We start from the raw sequence: 19440 nt of genomic DNA on the forward strand, positions 1-19440 counted from the left end.
CAGAGGGACACTGCGGGGGAGGGGTGTTCGCCTGCCCTCTGGTGAGTGTCGGACCAGGACTTGACACCATGAGTAAAGTTTTCATGAATATTCACGCAGAGGTGCTGACTCATGCTGGGTCACGTGGTGGTCTGGACACCCTTCGCCCTCTGGGCCTGTGAGCAGCAGCTTGCTGATTTCACTTGGGGGTCTCTGTGAGCAGCGGCCTCGAGGGGTCGCTTCCTGTGCTGCTGAACTTCACGTGTTCTCTGAGAAGCACTTTTTCAATTTTCTTCCCATTAAAAGAAGCCAAACCACCGGCTGATTCCTTGGGCTGTGAGAGCTCTTTGTCCGACCTGCTCAGACTGTGATCACTTCCTGCCCGCCCGTGGCCCGCTCTTTTGTTTTTGTTATGGTGTCTTTGCAAAAGATGAAGTTTTAGTTTTTTGTGAAGTCCAAGTTATCAATTTTTTCAATTCTAAGAAACCTTTGCCCACCCCAAGGTCATAAAGATCTTTTGAAAGGCCACAGGTGGAGCTCTGGCCCATCGGGGTGAGTGTAACACACGCAGTGCGAGGTGAGGCCGAGAACTCCTCTCTCCGTGTGGACTCGGTGTGGAGTCCATTGGGCCGGCTCCCTCGCGGGCCCAGGAACCAGCTCGGGAGGAGAGAAGGGTGCGAGGGCGAACTGGGCCAGGCCCACAGGAGCCCCAGGTGCTGGGAAGAGCAGAAAGACGGCTGGGCCTTCCGGGAGCAGCAGAGGCGCTGGAGCAAGCGGGAAGGGTCGGGGTCAGGGTCAGGGTCTGGGATGACCGGGCTACTGAGGGAATGGGGTGGGTCCACGGGGGCCGTGGGTAAAGTGTCTACAGGGAAACGAGCTGCCCGAGCCCAGGCCTCTGAAAAGAGGAAACAGGAGCCTGGAGCCGGGGAGGAGCCCAGTAGGCCAGGGACCCACACACGAAACTCGATGAGGGAAAGACAGACAGGCGCGGCACCAGAGAAGCAGAGCACGGGCGTCTGTCACGTGAGGAGAAGGGCCAGATGGACACTCTCCAGAAGGGACTTTGAGGAAAGGATGAAGCAAGGGCAAGTAAACAGAACCACAATGAAAATGGTAAAATCACCATGGAAACAGAGGAATAAAAAGGGAATTTCATGAAGTTCCACATGTACGTACATCTCACACCTAACCAAGTGCGCGCATTTCTGAAAAACGAGACCATAGCTAGCCAACGGCCCTGCAGGGGCAGAGCCTCGCTTCCCCACCCAGGTGGCCAGGCTGGCACTGTTGCTGCAGAAACACCGGAGAGGGGGCAGCCCGGGGAGGAGGCGAGGTGACAGACGCAGAGCAGAGGGGCTGCCCTACCTTCGCCAGGGGTGTGTCCTCTTTGGATGGCGGGCAGGGATATGCCATCTCTGTGTGGCCCAGCCCCTGTCACCTCAGCTCTTCTCCAAGGCTGAGTAAAACTCAGCTGGTGCCCCAGACCCTTAATTGCTGAATTTTAATTAAAGCTGGTCTTGATCCCAGCAGTCGGCAGTCGGGAGGAACACAAGGTCACAGACGCCGGCCTAATGAGGGTCTGCGGGAGGAGCCGGCCTGTCGCTGGGCCAGGCCAGCTTTATGGATCATGACGGAGTTTTATGATGTATGACATGAGAGGTTGTGGGTTCACAGCTCTCACCGGATTAACTCAGAAAACTAGTTTTCTTGGCTATGAGCCCAAAAATAATTATTTCTTATTCTTCTCTGTCTATGATGTTAACAAATGCATGTGAAACGCTGCCACTCTGGGCCAGCAGTCTCTCCTGCCAGTCCCTCCTGGCCTGTCAGGGTCCCCACGCCTCAGGTCTGTGCTACAAGAGCTGCTGTGGGCAGGCGGGCTTCTTCCTGAAGTCTGTGGACGCCACTGGCCCCTGACGGTCTGGCCACTGGGTGCCTGGGCTGTGCGGCTGTGGCAGGAGCTGAGGTGCTGACAGGTGGGGCGGGTCAGAGCCTTGCTCCCCAGCCCCCTCTCCCACCACAGGGAGGGTGTGGGGCTGGTGACCGGGCCCTTTGGGGTACCATGGCGGGATGCCCGGAGTCCTGTGGCTGCTCCAGCTCCAGCCCCTTTCCCATTCCCTTCGCAGTTCGTCTGGGCCAAACCCGATGGGACGGGAGCATCCGACTCCTGCTCTCCCTCCTGTGGGTCCAATCTCTGGTTTTCATCTCCATAGACCTCTGTGCCCGCTTGGCTTCTGAGTCTCTCAACCGTGAGAGTGACTTGCAGGGATGGAGTCACAGAAGCTCAGATGCTCTGCTGCGCTCCTGCCTCTGGGATCTTGGCTCTGACATTCTGGCTTGCAGTGGCTCTGCGCCTTCTGGTAAACGCTTCATACCGTGTCTGGCATGGCTCAGTGGACAGCTGGGCTGCTGCATCCAGAGCCCCCCTCTCTGTGACTCCACCAGGTAGCTAAGGCCCGCTGTGCAGTAGAGATCAGGACAAGGACCGGCCACTACCCTGAGGGGCTGCTGTCTGGGGCCACGAGGTGAGAAAGCACTGCTGGCCCTTCGCTGCCCAGTTCATGGCTGAGATGGCCGCCAAGGCCAAGGAGACCCAGAGTGTGGCAGCCCTTCCACTAAAAATGCGACATGGCTGCCCCTCAGAGCTCCAGTGCAGACAGAGCAAGAGTGGGATGGAGAGAGGACAGCCAGCTCCTTCCCACGGCCCTCAGACCTCAGGGAGGCACGGTTCCAGACATTCCCCGCTGGCTGGGCCAGGACACGCTCCTTGTGGGCGGGGAGGGTGGATGGGGTGCAGGGTGTGTGGGTAACAACCCACCTTGCTCAACCGCACAGAGCAGGCCCTGGAGGAAGCTGGTGGTACCGGGCAGCTGCCCTCTCCTCACCGTTCTCCACCTGAAGAGCCCTCTTGCCCTGTGACACCCTGTGACACTGTCCTCTGCAGTTGACAGCCTTTGGGCTGAGCACTAGCTCCCACCTGTACCCCTGAGAGATCTGTCTCCATCAATGCTCGTACCACCAGCAGACATGGTGACCATGACCTGCAAGGCTGAGCAGGGCGGCTTGCTGGCTCAGGGGGAGGCCGACCTGCCTGGGGAGTCCGCCTGCAGCGGGCCTGCCTACTGGAGCCCTCCCGGCCAGTCCTGCCTGCACACGTACAGAGCCCAGTCTCACCTTCTGGACTTTCGAGGCTCCTCTGAGACCCCAGAAGGCCTGGTGCAGGGAGAGGCATCCAAAGAAACCCAGGCCAAAACGCCACTAATTTGAAAGAAGCCTGACCAATAAATAGCATCTATTCATCTACACCCTCACATAACAGGGTGCACAACATGAAAGACTGTAACACGTGAAAAGCAGAATGGAGACTGCGGAAATCAGAGTCGGTGGTTCAGAAACGGACGTGAGAAATCCTGCCTGAACGTGGTGCGGAAATGGGAGGACCGACCATGGAAACGATGCGGGCTCGGCACAGTCAGGGGCTTGGCCTGGCAGCTTCCCGGGGAGGGAACTACGGGAGAAGGCAGCTGAGAGCCCCGCGGTGCAGCAGCCCGGGCCTCGGGCTGAAGGACAGGTCCCTGGAGCAAGACGCAGCCTGCACGAGCTCTGGCAGTTTCTCGTTTCCAGAATGAATTGGAAGAAAGAACAACATGAACCTTTAGGCTGAAAATGTAAAAAATGAGGGAAAAAGCAAAGAAGGAAACAAAGAAAAGGCAGTCCAAGAGGTGTCGCGTCTCTGGTCTGAACACCAGAACACAAGGCTCGGGCAGCGTCCTGGCCAGGCTCTGGGGGAGGGCACAGGCCCGCCCCCCTCTCGGGACAGGCAGGTTGGGTGTGGCGGGGGCGGGCAGGGCCCACGTCTGTGCAGCCTCGGGGGTTTCTCGGTGGGGGTGGGGGTGGGGGTGGGGTAGGGGGATGTTTAAAAGGAAATTCAGGACAGAGCCACTGAGTCTGGCCCCCAGATGAGGACTGGCCTGAATGATGAGACTCGGCGTCTGCCCCACAGCTGGGATGAGGATGAGGGGAGAGCCCCAGAGACACAGGTCCCCGCGCCGCGCCCGCACCTCCGCCCTGCCTGCTTCCCTGAGACCACTGGGATCACGCTCCCAGGCGTGCACGTCCTTCCTCCGTGTGGGGTGGAGCTGGCCGGAAATGGACTCGGGGTGTCCCCAAGCTGCACCCAGGGAGCGGCAGCTGTGCACACCACCTCCACCCTCCCTGACACCCCCAGAAGAAGGGCCCAAGAGCAAGCCGTCCTCTTCTGCCTCCTCACTCTGACTTCACATTCCAGGGACGACAGTTTTCAAGGTTAAAACTCCACCAGAGAGTCCTGCTTCAGGCCGAGAGGAAGGAAGTAGTGCTGGAGCCGCTGCTGCCAACACAAACAGCTGGACACCGAACAAAACAGACGAAGCGGCTGTGTGTGACACTTGGCTGCGGGCCCCGCAGGACTCCTGACTCAAGAAAGAAGGGAAACCAACAGATCCCTGACAGCCTTTGGTGGGCACGCAGGGAGGGGTCCTCGGAGGGCAGAGCCTGGAGGCAGGCAGGTCAAGGGACCGGTGCCCACCACGCAGGAGCCAGCTGCAGGAACCCCAAGAGTCCTGGGCGGCTCTGCTCAGCCCTGCGCTCACAGGCTCCCAGGAGCCTCCACAGGCCAGGGAGAGAGCACCACCAGGAGGCCTGGCAGTAATCCCTGTTCACACTGGTTTGGGCGACTTTCAAGCCCTGACAAACCCGCGTACGGACCCCTCGTGGAAGCCAGGTGGGCAGCAGAGGTCCCTGGGCCGTCCTACAGGCCGGCCTGAAAGGCAGCCGAGAGCCCTGGGAAGGCTGTTTTAGATCCACTCAGAGGATTTGAAGACAAATGTAAGATGATCAAACTGATTTGCAAGCAAATCAACAGCTTTTCAGGAGAGAATTCAGCACCACAACACAATGGCCAGTATCCAATCAACAGTTGGGGCAAGTCAGCAGCAGCACGAGAACCACAGCTGGAGGACAAGGACAGCCTCCTAGAAACAGAACCGGAAATGGCGGTGACCGGGTGTAAGCCGATGAGAACGCTGAAACAGGTACCGTCAGTAAACTAAAGGATCTAAAAGAAAACATGGCCATATCTAAGAGAAGTAGGAAAATCATAAAGAAGAACCAAGAGGTAATTTGAGATTTTAAAAGGTGATATAGGAAATGGAGAATTTACTGGAGAGGCTTTGGACAACACTGACATAGGAGAAAAGTTAGCGGCTGAGTGAGAACCTCCTCAACCGAAGAAGCACAGAGCGGCCAGAGCCGGGCAGCCGCCCAGCGGCTGGGGACGACATGCTCTGGTCTGAAGCACGCGTGGGTTGTGTCCCAGGAAGGGAAGGCTGGGAGAAACAATAGTTAATAAACCATGTCGAAACATCCTCCTATTTTGATGAAAACTATAAATGCACAGATCAAATAAGCCTTAAGGAATCATAAGCAGGACAAACGCAAAGATGTTCATACCACAGTACATCAAGTCAAACTACTGAAAACCCGTGACAAGGAGAAAGATGCAGAAGCAGCCAGAGGGGAAGAAAGGAAATGAAAATGATACAAATAAATTAAAGCATATACTGTGCTCATGGATAGGAACAACTAACGTCATTAAAATTTCCATAGCACCCAAAGTGATCTACAGATTCAGTGTAGTCCCTACCAAACTACCAATGGCAATTTTCACAGAACTAGAACAAATAAACCAAAAATCTACATGGAACCACAAAAGGCCCCAAGTAGCCACAATAATCTTGAGAAAGAAGAACAAAGTTGGAGGCATTATATTACCTGATATCAAACTATATTACAAGGCTATAGTAATCAAAGCAGTATGATACTGAGGTAAAAACAGACACAGATCAATGGAACAGAACAGAGAGCCCAGAAATAAACCCACACCTACACGGATAATACAACAACGGATACAAGAATATACAATGGGGGCAAAGATGGGCTCTTCAATAAATGTTGGAAAAATTGGACGCATGCAAAAAAATAATAAAACTATACCTTTTTCTTATATCACACACAAAAATGAATTGAAAATGGATTAAAGACTTAATTGTAATAACCTGAAGCCATAAAACTCCTCGAGGAAAACTTAGGCAGCAAACTCTGTGACACCACTCTTAGTATTGTTTTTTTTTGGACTGTGTCTCCCCGGGCAAGGGAAATAAAAGAAAAAAATTAGCAGGCCTACATCAAACTCAAAAGTTTTTGCAAAGCAAAGGAAACCATCAACAAAATGAAAAGACAGCCTATTGAATGACAGAAGATGTTGCCAATGACACATATGATAAGGGGTTAATATCCAAAATCTGTAAAGAACTCATATAACTTAACACCAAAAAAACAAATAATCCTATTTAAAAAATGGACCTGAACAGACTCTTCTCTAAAGAGAGCATACTGATGGCCAACAGATGTATGAAAAGATGCTCAGTGTCACCGATCATCAGAGAAATGCACATTAAGACAGCAAGATAACACCTCACACCTGTCAGAATGGCCATCATCAATAAATCAACAAATAACAGTTTTGGTGAAGTCTGGAGAACAGGAAACCCTCACGCACTGTTGGCGGGGTTGCAAATTGCTGCAGCCACTGTGGAAAACTGTGGAGATTCCTCAAAAAATTAGAAATGAAGTTGCCTTATGACCCAGTGATTACACTTCTGGGTATTTATACAAAGAAATCTAAACCATGAATCCTTATGCTCACTGCAGCATTATTTACAATAGCCAAGACATAGAAGCCACCTACGAGTCCATCGGTAGATGAATGAATAAAGATGTGAGATGCACACACAGGAATATTGCTCGTCACAGAAAAGAACGCAGTCTTACTGTCTGCATCAGCATGGACAGACCTAGAGGGTATCACGCTAAGTGGTACAAGTCACATAGAGAGACAGTGTATGGTTGCACCATACATGGAATCTGAAAAAAACAAAAAACAAAGCAAAGGAAAAAACAGAAGAGCAAAACAGACTCACAGACACAGAAAACAAGCTGAGGGCTGGAGACTGGGTGAAAAAGGCGAGGGGCTGTAACTACAGACGGGCAGTCACAGAGTCCAGCACAAGGAACACAGTTAATGACACTGTGGTCACTGTGTATGGAGCCAGGTGGGCACCGGACTTATTGGAGGGGCCCTTCACAAAGTACATAATTGTCTAACCACTATGCCGCCCACCTGAAACCAATGTAAAATAACATTGATTGAACACCCGCCGTAACAGGAAAAACGAAACCAAACACAGGACTATCGGTGGGCATGTGATGGATCTTCTTCCCTTTTACTTTTCTGAATAAGTTATTTTCCATTTACAAGAAAAAGTGCCCTCAGGGGGATTCCTGGTGCCTCTGGGGGTCCTCTGGCCACTCCAGACACGTGAGGACCACACCCCAGTGGCACGAATAATCGGCCCTGAGCTGTCACCAGGGTCCTGCAGGCATGCACTGCAGAGGCTCCAGGGGCCCTCCCTGCTTTGATCTGGGACTTTGTCACCTTGTTAGCTGCAAACTGAGCCTTCTTGGGGGACAGATGGCTCAAGCTATCCCTGGTGATCCACAGTGCCACCCACCCACGGTGAATAGGGGGGTTTGGTGGTGACCAATACTTGGCAGACCCGAACAGGGTCCTTTGAGTGACAGGCCCCCAGAGAAAGGGGTCCAGCTGTTCAGCACAGGCAAGAATGGGACCCACATGGGGTCTTCTTCAGCCTTTGAAAAGAGAATTGGAAAAAATGAAGAGCCACCCCAGGGCCCCACATGAGCACCAGAGAGAGGTCTGCATCCCTGCAGCCCAGGTACTTCCAAGCCTGGCCCTGCCTGGTACTGTGGCAGACACAGGCCTGGACCTGCATGCGCAAGGCCACAGCCCAGGCAGGTGGGAGTTAAGCCTTCTCCCTGAGGTTCTAGGTGGCAATGCTGTCCATTTGGCACCGTTATCTTGACGGATAGTAGCTTTGAATCAATGCCTGGTGACACCTGTCCTGCTTCTCGATGAGGCTGTGCGAGCCCAGCCTCTGTGAGCTGTGCTGCAGACACGAGAGCGGGAGCCGTGGGCCAGCCCCAGGAAGGTCGTTCTCTGCACAGCTGCAGGAGCATCTGCCCACCTGTGCCCGATCCACATGACCGCGCTCCAGAACGCTCAGGTGCCGACAGGATCCCAGAAGCCCGACAGTTTTATCTGGGTGAGAACTCGGGAGTGCATGTTGAAAGGCATGGCCACGTGGCCCTGAGTGACCTCTGAGCAATGCCTGGCCCTCCCTGGGCTCCAGCCGTAGTGGGTCTGGGTGGGGCAGCCCTGGCACCAGCATATTTTCTAAGAACCCCGTGGGTCATTCTTATGTGAGCCCCGCTGGGTGGCTCTGACCTCCTGGAGAACTAGGTTCAACAGGGCACAGTTTGGGGATAAAATCCTGTTTCTAAGAAAATAGCAGAAACCACGGGGACGTCACTTGGCCGTGCACAGAGTCCGTGTCAGGCACATGCATGTCCCCACCCAGCCTACACCCCTTTATCTGCCCCATCCATCTGGATGGCCATGTTTTAATAAAAATGGGGTGTGGCATCATGTGCACGGCCCCCGTGTGCCGAGGGGTATGTGCTCTTTCTTGGCATTGCTGCGGCATCTCCTCTGAGGGAAATGAATAGACCACACCGGGCATCCGTGTTTACACCGGCTGGCGGAGGCTTAATCACACCCTCAGTGCATGACGCAGCCTGCAGGAGACCTGAATGGGGCACTGGCCCAAGGCCTGTGCCGGGGCCTCGGGAGTTGGACGATGTGCAGGCAGATGAGCGGTGAGTGCTGGCTCTCGAGCCCAGGAGACGCTGCAGCAGATGTTCTAAGATGAGGTAACAGGATTCCAGTGAGGGAGGGGTGGGCTTCTGGAACTCGCTGCTGGGCTCTCAGCTTGCACAGCCTTGCTGAGGACACATGCTTATCCTTGGGAGGCTTTCTGCAGCCCGGATCCAGGGGCAGGTACCCGGAACGCAGGGCTGGTGGAGGCAGCTCTCCGTGCCCGTGCCCATGGCCATGGGGATGGCCCCACTGGACCCTGTCCTTAGGACTCTGGCCAAAGTCGCAGAGACTAGAAAGAGCAGGATGTGGTGGGAGGTGAAGGAGAACCTGGCCTGGGACCCACGATGAGAGTGCACTGACCAGGAGCCCGCTGCCTGGAGAGTGCCCGTCCTGTGCCAGGATGGGAGCTCTGCCCAGTTCCACAGCGGAAGCCAACGGCTGCCCCTCCAGGGCCTCTCCCTCAGGCCTGGGATTAGAACAGGGGTCTGAGGCTGGGGTGGTGCGCTTCTTCACAGAGACAATGGCCTTGCAGAACCCTCCGGAGCAGCTGTGTAAACTCGGCGTGGGAGGAGGTAAGGCGCTCACATCCTCGATCCTTTCCCAAGGGGACGGACGGAAACAAACAGAACCAGAGCCGCCTCTCGGGGTCTCAGGCACAGAGACAGGTGCTCGGCCCCTACTGCGGCACCTCACAGACCCACGGTGCACACCTAACGTGAGCCACTCCCCAAAGCGACTGACGTGCCCGGCCCAGGGCAGCAGCCCTGAGGAGAGCTGAACACCTGCTGAGAATCGGCTCCCTGTGGCCCCCCAACCCTGAAACTCCACACGGCCTGCCAGGGGGCTGGACATGCCACAGCTGGGCCAGCTGGCCATTCGTCCTCGCTGCTCTGGACAGCTGAGGCCTGACCCCTGAGGGGGCAACACACCAGGCCTTGGAGAAGAGCCACAGCTCTGAGGTCCTCCTGCTTTGTCCTGGGCATGGCATGGGGCTGGAGCGGATGATGCTGGGGACATGCCTGGACCAGGGGCTCCCAGGGCCTTCAGGGAGTGCAAGGCAAATACATGGGCTGATCTTCTGGGATGATGTTCAGAGTCGCAGGGTGGCAGTAAGGCCCTTTGAGGTGCAGCCCTGGCCCTCCCCTGCCCAGGGTTTCTGTGCCACCACTGTCCACCACTGTCCACCCAGGCAGCAGGCCCCAGAGCTGGGTCTGGACCTAGCCATCTGGCCTGAGGCTGCTGGGATCCATCTACCCCTGAGCCCTGAGGCCTCCCCCCCAGCCCTCCCCACTTGGGTGTCGGGTGCCCTGGCTGGGACGGGATGCAGATCCACCACCAGGCCACGCCGAGAGAGCCCGTCCTCGCCTGGACGGACCAGGAGACTCGGCCAAGCGTGCTGTAAGTGATCAAGGGCACTCCGAGGCCACTGGTCACATGGTCCATGTGGGTTCTTTCCGGATGTGATTTTCCACATGCACTGGTGACCAAACTTCCTTAGGTTATCTTTTTTTTTTTTTTTTTTTTTTGAGGTAATGTAACAACTTGCTCATTAGTGCTTGTCAAAGCCGGCTTTGGATTACTTGGACAGAAAGCCAGTCATGTAGCTTGGTGGATACTGGGGGGTCCTCGAAGACCTTGTGGAGGGTGCAGCCCTGAGTGGGTTCTGCTGACTCACTGCAGCGAAAGCGGCGACTGATCACCACCCTGCTGCCCCAGAGTGATTCTCGGTCACCTCGGGGGCCGTGGAGTCAGAGCAGACCTCATTCCTCCCGAGGCTGGGTGCCGTGCGGGTCCTCTGAGCAGCCTCAGGAACCAGACCTAAGTTCTCCGTCCAGAAGGGAAGGCGGGAGCCATGGGTTGGGCATCCTCAGACAACAGGGGAAGGTCCAGCATAAGGCGGCGCCCCTGCTGGCGGACCTCAAGCCTCCACCTGGAGCTTCCTCCCACTGGCTTGAGACCACAGAGCCATGAGGCCTAACGGGGCGCGGAGTGGGCACAGCAGTGATGCTCTGGCTGCGGCAAGGGGGGCGCTGGGTGGCCAGGGCTCTGTATCCGGCCAACTGTGATAGTTTACTGATGAATGGTGGTCCATCTGGACAGTGCAGTATGACTCGACAATGAGAGGAAAGAGCTCTCAAGCCACGAGAAGGCAAGAGGAACCTCAAATGCATATTACTACAGACACAAGTCAGCCTGAAAGGCCACATCCTGGATGATTCCAGCTACATGACACTCGGCGAAAGGGGAAACTACGGAGACAGTGAACAGGCCAGTGGTTGCCGGGGGCTGGGGAGCAGCAGGAGGGATGAATCTAGAGGGCACAGAGGATTGTTAGGGCAGTGACGTCGCCCTCCGTATGATGCTAAATGGTGGTTACATGACGTTGAGCATCTGTCCAAACCCATAGAAAGTAAACACCCAGAGCGGAGGGCAGCCTGAACTGTGAACTTCAGTTAATGATAAAGTATCAGTGCTGGCTCATCACCTGTAACAAATGTATCAGAAGATGTTTACTAAGGGAAAACTGTGCCCGGGAGAGCGGGCTAAGGGAATCCTCTATACTCTCTGCTCAGTTTTCTGTAAATCTAAAACTGTTCTAAAAACACTCTGTTGATTAAAAATTAAACAAACAAAAAAGAGCTAAAATCCCAGGGTAGTGAAAGCAGGTGAGTAGGTAGGGGCAGGGCAGTTAAAGCACCGTAGGGCTTTAGGGCCATCACAGCAGCAAGGGTGGGAGTTATTGGGGGTTAAATTTAGAATTTCCATTTGTTAACTGAGCATGCACTCACTTGAAAGAAATAGAGCATATAACTTAGGAGAGCAAAATAACAGAATGAGAAAACCTCAAAGGAAAGCTAAAAGGGATGAAAAGAAAATAACGAACATAGAAATAAAGACACCAGAGAATGCGCCTCAGCCTCAGTCTGGAGAGAATCCTGCTCTACACCGGACCAAAGGACGCGGGCTGAAAAGAGAAGGTAACAAATCCAGACTCCGCAAATATATGAGAGCATTATGACTTTCCTTGGCTAATAAATTTGAAAACATACGACATGGACAAATTCCCAGGAAAATGTTTGCCTTAAAGCTGCCTTCAGAAAAATGGAAACGCTGTAGCTCTGGCAGCCACCGAGGCCCCAGTCAGTGCCACAGACGCCCGAGAGGCTGGCGGCTAGGCAGGAGCGCCGTCTCTGTCCTCGCGATCGCACGCAGAGAAGGGGCCAACCCTCACGGGCTCGGTGAGGCCCGTGCAAGATGCGAAATTACAGACCAATCTCATTCACCGACAACCATGCAAAATCCGAAACCAAATGCTAGCAAAGCATACCCAGTAACATTAACATATACAGCAAGATTAATACGTTGGTTTATCTCAGGAAGGTAAAATTGGTTCAACATTAGCAGTATTCATGCAATTCACCACATTAACAGATTGAAGGGGGAGAAAAGTGACCTCACAGGTGGTGGGAAAAAAACATTTGTTAAAATTAAACATCCATTCATTCTGGGACTAAAAATAGCCAAAACAAAAATCATAGAACAAAACTTCCCACTAAAGCAGAAACAGAAGAGAACTTGATAAAGGCAACCACAAAAACCAACCAGCTGGACGAACCACCTCCAGCTACATCTTGCTGGGCCAGGGAGCCCCTCCTTCAGCACCAGGGGCGGCCGGCCCTGCTGCCTATGCGCCTGCAACGCGCCACGACACAGACCCTAGACACCATGGGGAAAACCAGGAGCGGGACTGGCGAAGTTGCAAGGGCACTGCCATTGTGGCGTGTAAGTTACCCGTGATGAAAGCAAACAATAAGCAGGACACAGAAACTTTAAATCCCGACAGTGTCTTCCCTGGGAACTGACAAGCCGAATTCATGTTCAGAGGGGTCTGCAGTGACTCACCTGGAACAGGATCTGCAAGGCGCCATGAAGGATGCACATCCGCCGTCCCAGGAAGATGAAGAAGGGCACCACGAGCTCCAGGAAGTGGTTGCTCAGCGTCTCGAAGCGATGGACCCACCACGGGGACCGGTGCAGGAAGTAGGCCATGGGGTTGGGCACTGGCTGCGTCTGTGGAACAGGAGGTGGCCTGTGAGCTGTGCCCTAAGCCCCAGCTCACAGGGGACCCCAGCCGGCCTGTACTGACCACATGGTGCCCACTGGCTGGTTTAGGAAGGAGAGTGGGCTTTTGGGGGAAGACAGATCTGGGACCATCTGGTTGGAAAAGGCAGCGGGGAGGCTGGTGCCATGGCCCCTCCTCCAGAAGCTCACCCCGCTGCCAAGACACAGATCGCCAGGACAGGGGTGCTGGGAGCATGTGTCTAAGTCTTTTTGAGGTGCGCATCAGAGGCACCCTCCCCTGCACGGTGTCCTGTAATTCTCACACAGACCCATTCAGGGGCTTCGAAGGTCCTGGTTACACAGAAGCTCAGATGCTGGGGAAGAGCCCGTGGTCAGAGCCCTGAGCGGTGCCGGGCACTGTGGAGCCCTGTTCAGAGGACAGGGTGCTGGTGGGGGGGGACTGTGGGCCTGTCTCAGGCGAATGCTTACACGCGAGCGATGTCCGCCTGAAGGATGAGAAGGCTGGGGAACAGGTCCCGCCCTGAGTGTGTGTCCCCAGGAGGCCCGAGTGTTGACTCTGCTGTGGTGCTGGCCACCCCAGGGCCCAGCTGACAGGCCCTGTACCTTTGACCACAAGGCCCTGTGCTCCCCCACCCCCCATCCTGTAGTTGAGGCTGGGAGCAGGCCATGCAGATGGTCACGTGGCCACCAACGCTCAGATGGACTGACTGTGCTGATGCCGTGTGGGGCGGGGTACGCCGCTATCCACGAGGCTCGGAGCAGGCCTGGACTGGGCTCGCTGCCCCATCAAGGAGGCCCCAGTGTGACACTCAGCTATTGGTGAAGGGCATGTGTCTCACGGTGCACAGGGACGCCTCCATGTGGACAGGACACCAGGCACTGGGGCTCCAGGCCCAGGTGGACCTGCCGCCCCGCCTCTCACATGAGCTGCTCCCTTTCCTGTATGCAGAGAGCACGGCGATTCTGACCGGGTGGAGGTCTACTGCGCCCACACCCGTCCCTGCCTGGGCCTGGCCCTGCCGCCTCCTCATGCTCCCGAGCACTCAGTGGCACCCTTCTCCCTCCTGGGGACGTATGTTCTCTGCACGTGCATGTGTGCTCGCGCGCACACACACACACACACCCTACAGACATAAAGGGTGCTGTGCAGGCAACAATGGCCACTGTCAGGGCACGGCTGTGCTAGAGACACAAATGGATGATTGCTGGTGTGCCAGCACAGCTTCAATAACACTAAACACACTTGACCTCATTACACATGGTTTAGGTTCCAGAGGAAGAAAGTGCCTCTTGCAACAGCCACGGGAGTGCTGGCCCCAGCCCCTTGTGACCTGCTCCCCAGCCACAGTGTTTCTCCGACCTGCTCCCTTGCCACGTGGCCCCGGCCCCGGCACTGGGCCTGGCTGCAGCCTGGCTCTTACCTCTGCCCTGAGCTTCCTCTCAGATTCGCTGTGAGCTCGAGGAGGTGGCTATCCTGCTGGTGGCCTGCTGTGTGATAGGCACAGAGAGGTGACTGCTGACTACGAGGAGACACTGGTCTAAGTGCAACGGCCTGGGTGCCCTGAACAGTGTGGGCCCTCTCTCTGACACTCATTGTGAGCGAGCGGCCGTGGCGAGAAGTCCCCAAAATGGCAGAGCTCCTGGCTGCCTGGCCACCCACCCGCCTTGGCTCAGAAGTAGAATGGCAGCTGGGAAGGGTCGCTGACCCAGCTGGGAAGGTGTTTTCCTGTTAACTTTTCACTTTATTTGGACATGATTCCTGACTTAGAGAAAAGTTGTAAGAACAATAAAGGAAATCCCTTAACTCCCAAATGTTTCCATGTTACCCGCCCCCCTTCCTCCTTCTCCCGCCACTGGTGTGTCTCCTGTACCATCTGAGAGTCAGCAGAAACACGACACCTGGTGCCCTGAGCACTTCGGGGTGAACGTCCCAGAAGGGTGCTCTCCCGTGTGCGCAGCAGCACTCACAGCCCGGGACTCAGGCCAGTCACCAGTTAACACCTTAAACGAGAGGAAGTCCCAGGCCACACACCGCCTTTCGCCCCCACGTCTCTCTGGCCCCCCGAGCACTAGGCACTGACGTTCTGGGGTGCATGCTCACTTGCAGGACGCTCCTCGTGGTAGGCTGGGGCACCTGCTTGTGGCAGGAAGACCCCAGGGGTGACAGGTGTCCTGGGTGTCGACGTGTCTTAGCACAGGTGGTTCCACCTGGATCTCCAGGGTAAGGGGTGTCGGCCAGGGCCCTCCTCTGCAGAGCTTCTGCTCTCCCCTTTGCAGTGTGAGGCCTGACAATGACCCATTACACCCGAACGCCCCATCTTTGGCACCTTCGATGACCTTGCTGGAGTCAGTCGTCCCAATGGCATTTGAATAGTGAGTTCTGGGCCCACTAGTCCTTCTGCGTGGCGTTCCTCTGTAAGGAGAGGCTGTGCTGCCTCTCCGTGTATTTACTGGTGCCAGTGTGGACATGTGGGTTATTTTATTCAGTGAGTTATAATCATGGATCATGGGTTTTGATGGCATATACCACTTTCTGAACATTTTTCTAATTTCTGGCACTAAACATGCTCTAGGGTCACCTGAACCCCTGCTTGCCCAGCCCTGGGCACAGCCGTCTCTCCCAGTAGCTGGGTCCTTCTGACTGAGGCTGGACTCACCTTGGCCTGGGCATCACTGTCTCTGGGCTGTTCAGCAGGCAGGGCTGGGAACCAGACATGTGACTACGTCTCACCTGACCCTGCATCCACACCAGTCTAGCTCATTGATCTCTGCGTTTAACTGAATCCTGAGTGGGTTTCTGCAGCTGTGGGGAACACGCAGCAGGCCTCTCCCAGTCTTCCCCAGGGGCTTCCAGCAGCTCTGCTTATTTCCACTTGCGAATGTAGAGGGAGGGCCAGGTGGAGAGGCAGGCCCTTCTCCGGAAGGGGGTCCGGGGCTGTGGGGGCAGGGGGATGCAGGAGTGGTGGGCCAGCAGGCCTGTCTGGGCTGTGTCTGTTCACAGGCCTGTGCTTTGTGACCACAGGTTCACCACGTGCCAGGTAATGCCTGAGGAGAGCAAACTCCCCATGGTCCTCAAGTTGCAGAAATTCTGGTGGTTAACAGCAATTTCATTCAACAACAGAAAAAGGCACCAAATCAGTTCCAAATGTTTCAGCTTTTAAAAAAAACTAGCAGAGTTGCCCTGGCCAGTGTGGCTCAGTTGGTTGGAGCGTCATCCCGTAACTGATGGGTTTCGGGTTTGATTCCTAGTCGGGGGACATACTTAGGTTGTGAGTTTGGTCCCTGGTCTGGGCAGGTGGGATCGCTGGTCAGGGTGCATGTGGGAGGCAACCAATCGATGCTGCACTCTCCCATCAATGTTTCTCTCTCTCCCTTCCTCTCTCTCTCTAAAAAGCAATGAAAAAATGTTCTCGGGTGAGGATAAAAAAATTTATAAATAAAAACAGCAGAGCTCTCTGGAGGCAGTGTGTGTGCGCACAAGTGTACATGCGTGTGTGGTTGTGCAAGCCCATCCCCATGGTGCCTGTGGTCCCTGGACAGGAACGTGCGCCAGGAGCCCAGCACCAGGCCGGAGCTGTGTCGATGAGGCCAGAGCAACCTCAAAGTGTGTCGCTTGCTCTGCGGGCTGGCGGCAGGCCCCCAGGAGAGGACCCTCTCCTGGCACACAGACTTGTTTTCTGCTGGCAGTACCAGGAAGAATGCCGGACAGACAGGTGGTGACAGGACAACCACCCTGTGTTTCCCCCAAGTCAGGATGAGCCCCCTGGTCACATTTTAGGGCCCAGTTCCAGAAAGGGGTACATTCTCGGGGGTACATGCAGGTAGGGCGGCAGCTGCTCGGCCCTCTTTCTGGCTGAGGGATAGCAGGCCCTGTGTACTTCACTTCTTTATTCGTAAAAGGCCCTACTTTTTACTAACAGTCCCAGCTAGCCAAAAAAAGCAAGGTTTGACAAGATGGCCGTGTCCTCTCCACGGTGAGGGGGGGCTGAAACGGGAGCCCCATGCCCACTCTGGCTGCCTCTGCAGGCTCCTGGCACCAACACAGCCCCTTCCACCCACAGCCACCAGACATACGGAGAAGGGCGAGGCCTAGGGCCCTCTGCGCCCCCGCCCCACCCGCCCCATAAGCAAGGGTAGGAGCTATTAAAGCAGCCAGGATGACATGACAACGCACTCATAGCTATGTTAGCATCACCGCTGGCTCCAGGGCCGCGTTGGCCCTGACCAGTTCGTCTGGGCAGAGTGGACACCCTGAGTCCCACCATGGGGATGTGGCCAGCCCAGGTCTCACGCAGCACAGATTTGGATCTGAGGACCTTCTCTTCTTGACCCTCAGGCCCCTTGTTGAAAAGGGCACCATGTTCCTAGGCTAGCGAGACTGAATTTTATAAATCCAGCTAAGGACTGGCCAGAGAGCAGGCACCCCCCACCAGAGAGCAGGGAGCTGCGCTGGCTTGGGGATGGGGGCCACGCAACAAGGATGTGGGGGCCTGGGGCTGAGCGGCCCCAGCTGCCAGCCAGCAGGAAAACAGATCTTGTGCAGAGATGTCCCTGCCAGGCTGGCTGGCCTCCCCAGTCCTGGAGACACCTGGGGCACAGCCGTGGGCAGGCTGGGGCCTGTGTGCTGTCCAACTCAGTGCTTGGCCCAGGGGTGGTGGCCGGCCATGCACAGGGCCTGAGGTCTTTGCTCTGCCCAGCGCCCTGACCCAGCACCAGGTGTGGCTGATATTCAGGTGAGCTGGAAGGCGGAGGCCCTCTCCTAGAGGTGGCAGGCACACAGGTAGGGCTCCCTGGCCGGCACCTGCTCAGGGACAAGTGAGCACAGTGCACGTCCCCTGGACATAGCCTCCCTGTTCACTGTCACCTGGCTCTGACTGCCCTTGGGGCACCCTGGAAGAGACGGCCTGTGTCCCTTGCCCTTTGGAGCAAGCTGCCCGAGGCGGACCGACGGGCACAAAGGCTCTGCACCAGCTCTGCAGGGAGCTCTGTGGGGCCTCACCTGGAAAGCCCCGAGGAGAGGGCCTGGGTTGGGGCTGCCTCACTCTCGGTTCCCAGCCGGTGACAGGGTGCTGTCTTGAGAACAAGTAAGAGAAGCATCTGCAAGGAAAACAAGCCGATGACACGACACGGGGAAGAACGTGTTTCTGCGTGACCTCCAAGCAGCCGCGTCTGAGCATGCTGAAGCGCTGCCCCCTCCAGGAGGCAGGGGCCTCTGCGTCCTGTGGGGGCCCTCGCGGAGCCCGTGCGGCAGGCCCACGTGCACCTCCCTGCTGGGCAGCCCCGCTGCGTGTAGGGCGTGTGTAAAAAGGAGAAAGACTGTAAACAGAGTTTGTTTCTGCTCGCTCGGAGCTGGGGAAGGAAGCCAGACCCTTTACTGGGTGATGCTGGGGGGAGGCGTCTGCATGTTCCTTGTTTTTGGAGGGAATAGTAGCAGAGAAGTGGGGCGCCGGCCGCAGAGATCAGGCTAACGACATCCCCTAAGTATTTCCAAAAGAAATAAACAGACTGAGTCCAAGAAGAGTAAATCGCTGAGCGGCGCCCACAAACAGAACCTGACGCAGGCTGAGCGGCTGCTGCCTGTTCCCGCAGCCGCCACGGCCACCTCCTGACAGCACTCCTTACTTTCCACTAAGGCTCAACGGCCCGTCCTGTCACTCAGGAGCAGGGCACCTGGAGCAGGGCCTCCCGGGTTGGGGCTTTGGCATTTTTCGTTTTCTGAGCATAAATGCATGTTTCCGTGGTTGGTGCCAACTTCTAGGAACCACATCACAGGGACAGGATGTTCCCCAGGATGTATGAGTCATTTTGCATCCTCATGGGAGCCCCAGCAAGATGCGGCTTCTCAGGATGGGCAGGGCCGGGGACAGGGGGCTGCAGACAGTGGGTGACTCCCCAGCCCCATGCAGCCTCTGGGTCCATGCCTCATCGGCAGGAGCCTGGGCAGAGGACTTGGATGCTGGCTAAAAGGCACATCAGATTTGAAAAGGGAAAGGACCTGACCCACATTTAAAGAGTTGAGCCAGTTGCTGTGAGTTCGTGTTACTTCAGATTTGTGTGACGCTTCTTGACTTCCCCAGGTGAGGTGCAGTGAAGGCCAGAATACGTGTAAGGGAGGCACCGAGCCAGTGATGCGTGGGCGCAGCGGGGGCAGCTGGAAGACCAGTCACTCCCCACTCCCAGGGCGGTGTGGAGCCAATTCTGTAGGCGGGAGCCCCACGGTAGGTCCTGTGCCCTCAGCCCACTCGAGGCTCCACTGTACCATGTAAACGAGAACAAACGTGGTGACTGTGACATTAACAGTCCTTGATAACACGAGTTCCCTGAAAGGAAGGCTCTATTTCGTGAGGGCCCCGTTCGCCGGGGCACACCACATTTCAGCTTCTCCGGTGGATTTATGACCTGCCAGGAGAGGGTGTGTGCGGGTGGGGCCTGCTCTGCGTGCTGATCCCTACAGACACTGAACCCCGCCAGGAGGGTGTCAAGGCCTCCCTTCTCCTGCAAACCAGGACGGTTTTATTTCTGTTTGCACTGAGCTGGGGAAA

The 19440-nt window shown here is 55.9% G+C and overlaps 1 protein-coding gene across 1 annotated transcript in view; it reads right to left on the minus strand.

Annotated features, from left to right (window-relative positions):
* Positions 1 to 19440, minus strand: part of LMF1 (lipase maturation factor 1) — a 108316-nt gene that overhangs the window by 5487 nt on the left and 83389 nt on the right. Inside the window, exon 6 of the mRNA XM_045849087.1 lies at positions 12719 to 12886. Within this exon, the coding sequence (XP_045705043.1) occupies positions 12719 to 12886 (168 nt within the window). The remainder of the gene's footprint in view (positions 1 to 12718; positions 12887 to 19440) is intronic.

The sequence above is a fragment of the Phyllostomus hastatus genome, unplaced genomic scaffold, assembly GCF_019186645.2.
Source record: "Phyllostomus hastatus isolate PE091 unplaced genomic scaffold, TTU_PhHast_1.1 phas_contig_64, whole genome shotgun sequence".
Taxonomy (NCBI): Eukaryota; Metazoa; Chordata; class Mammalia; order Chiroptera; family Phyllostomidae; genus Phyllostomus; species Phyllostomus hastatus.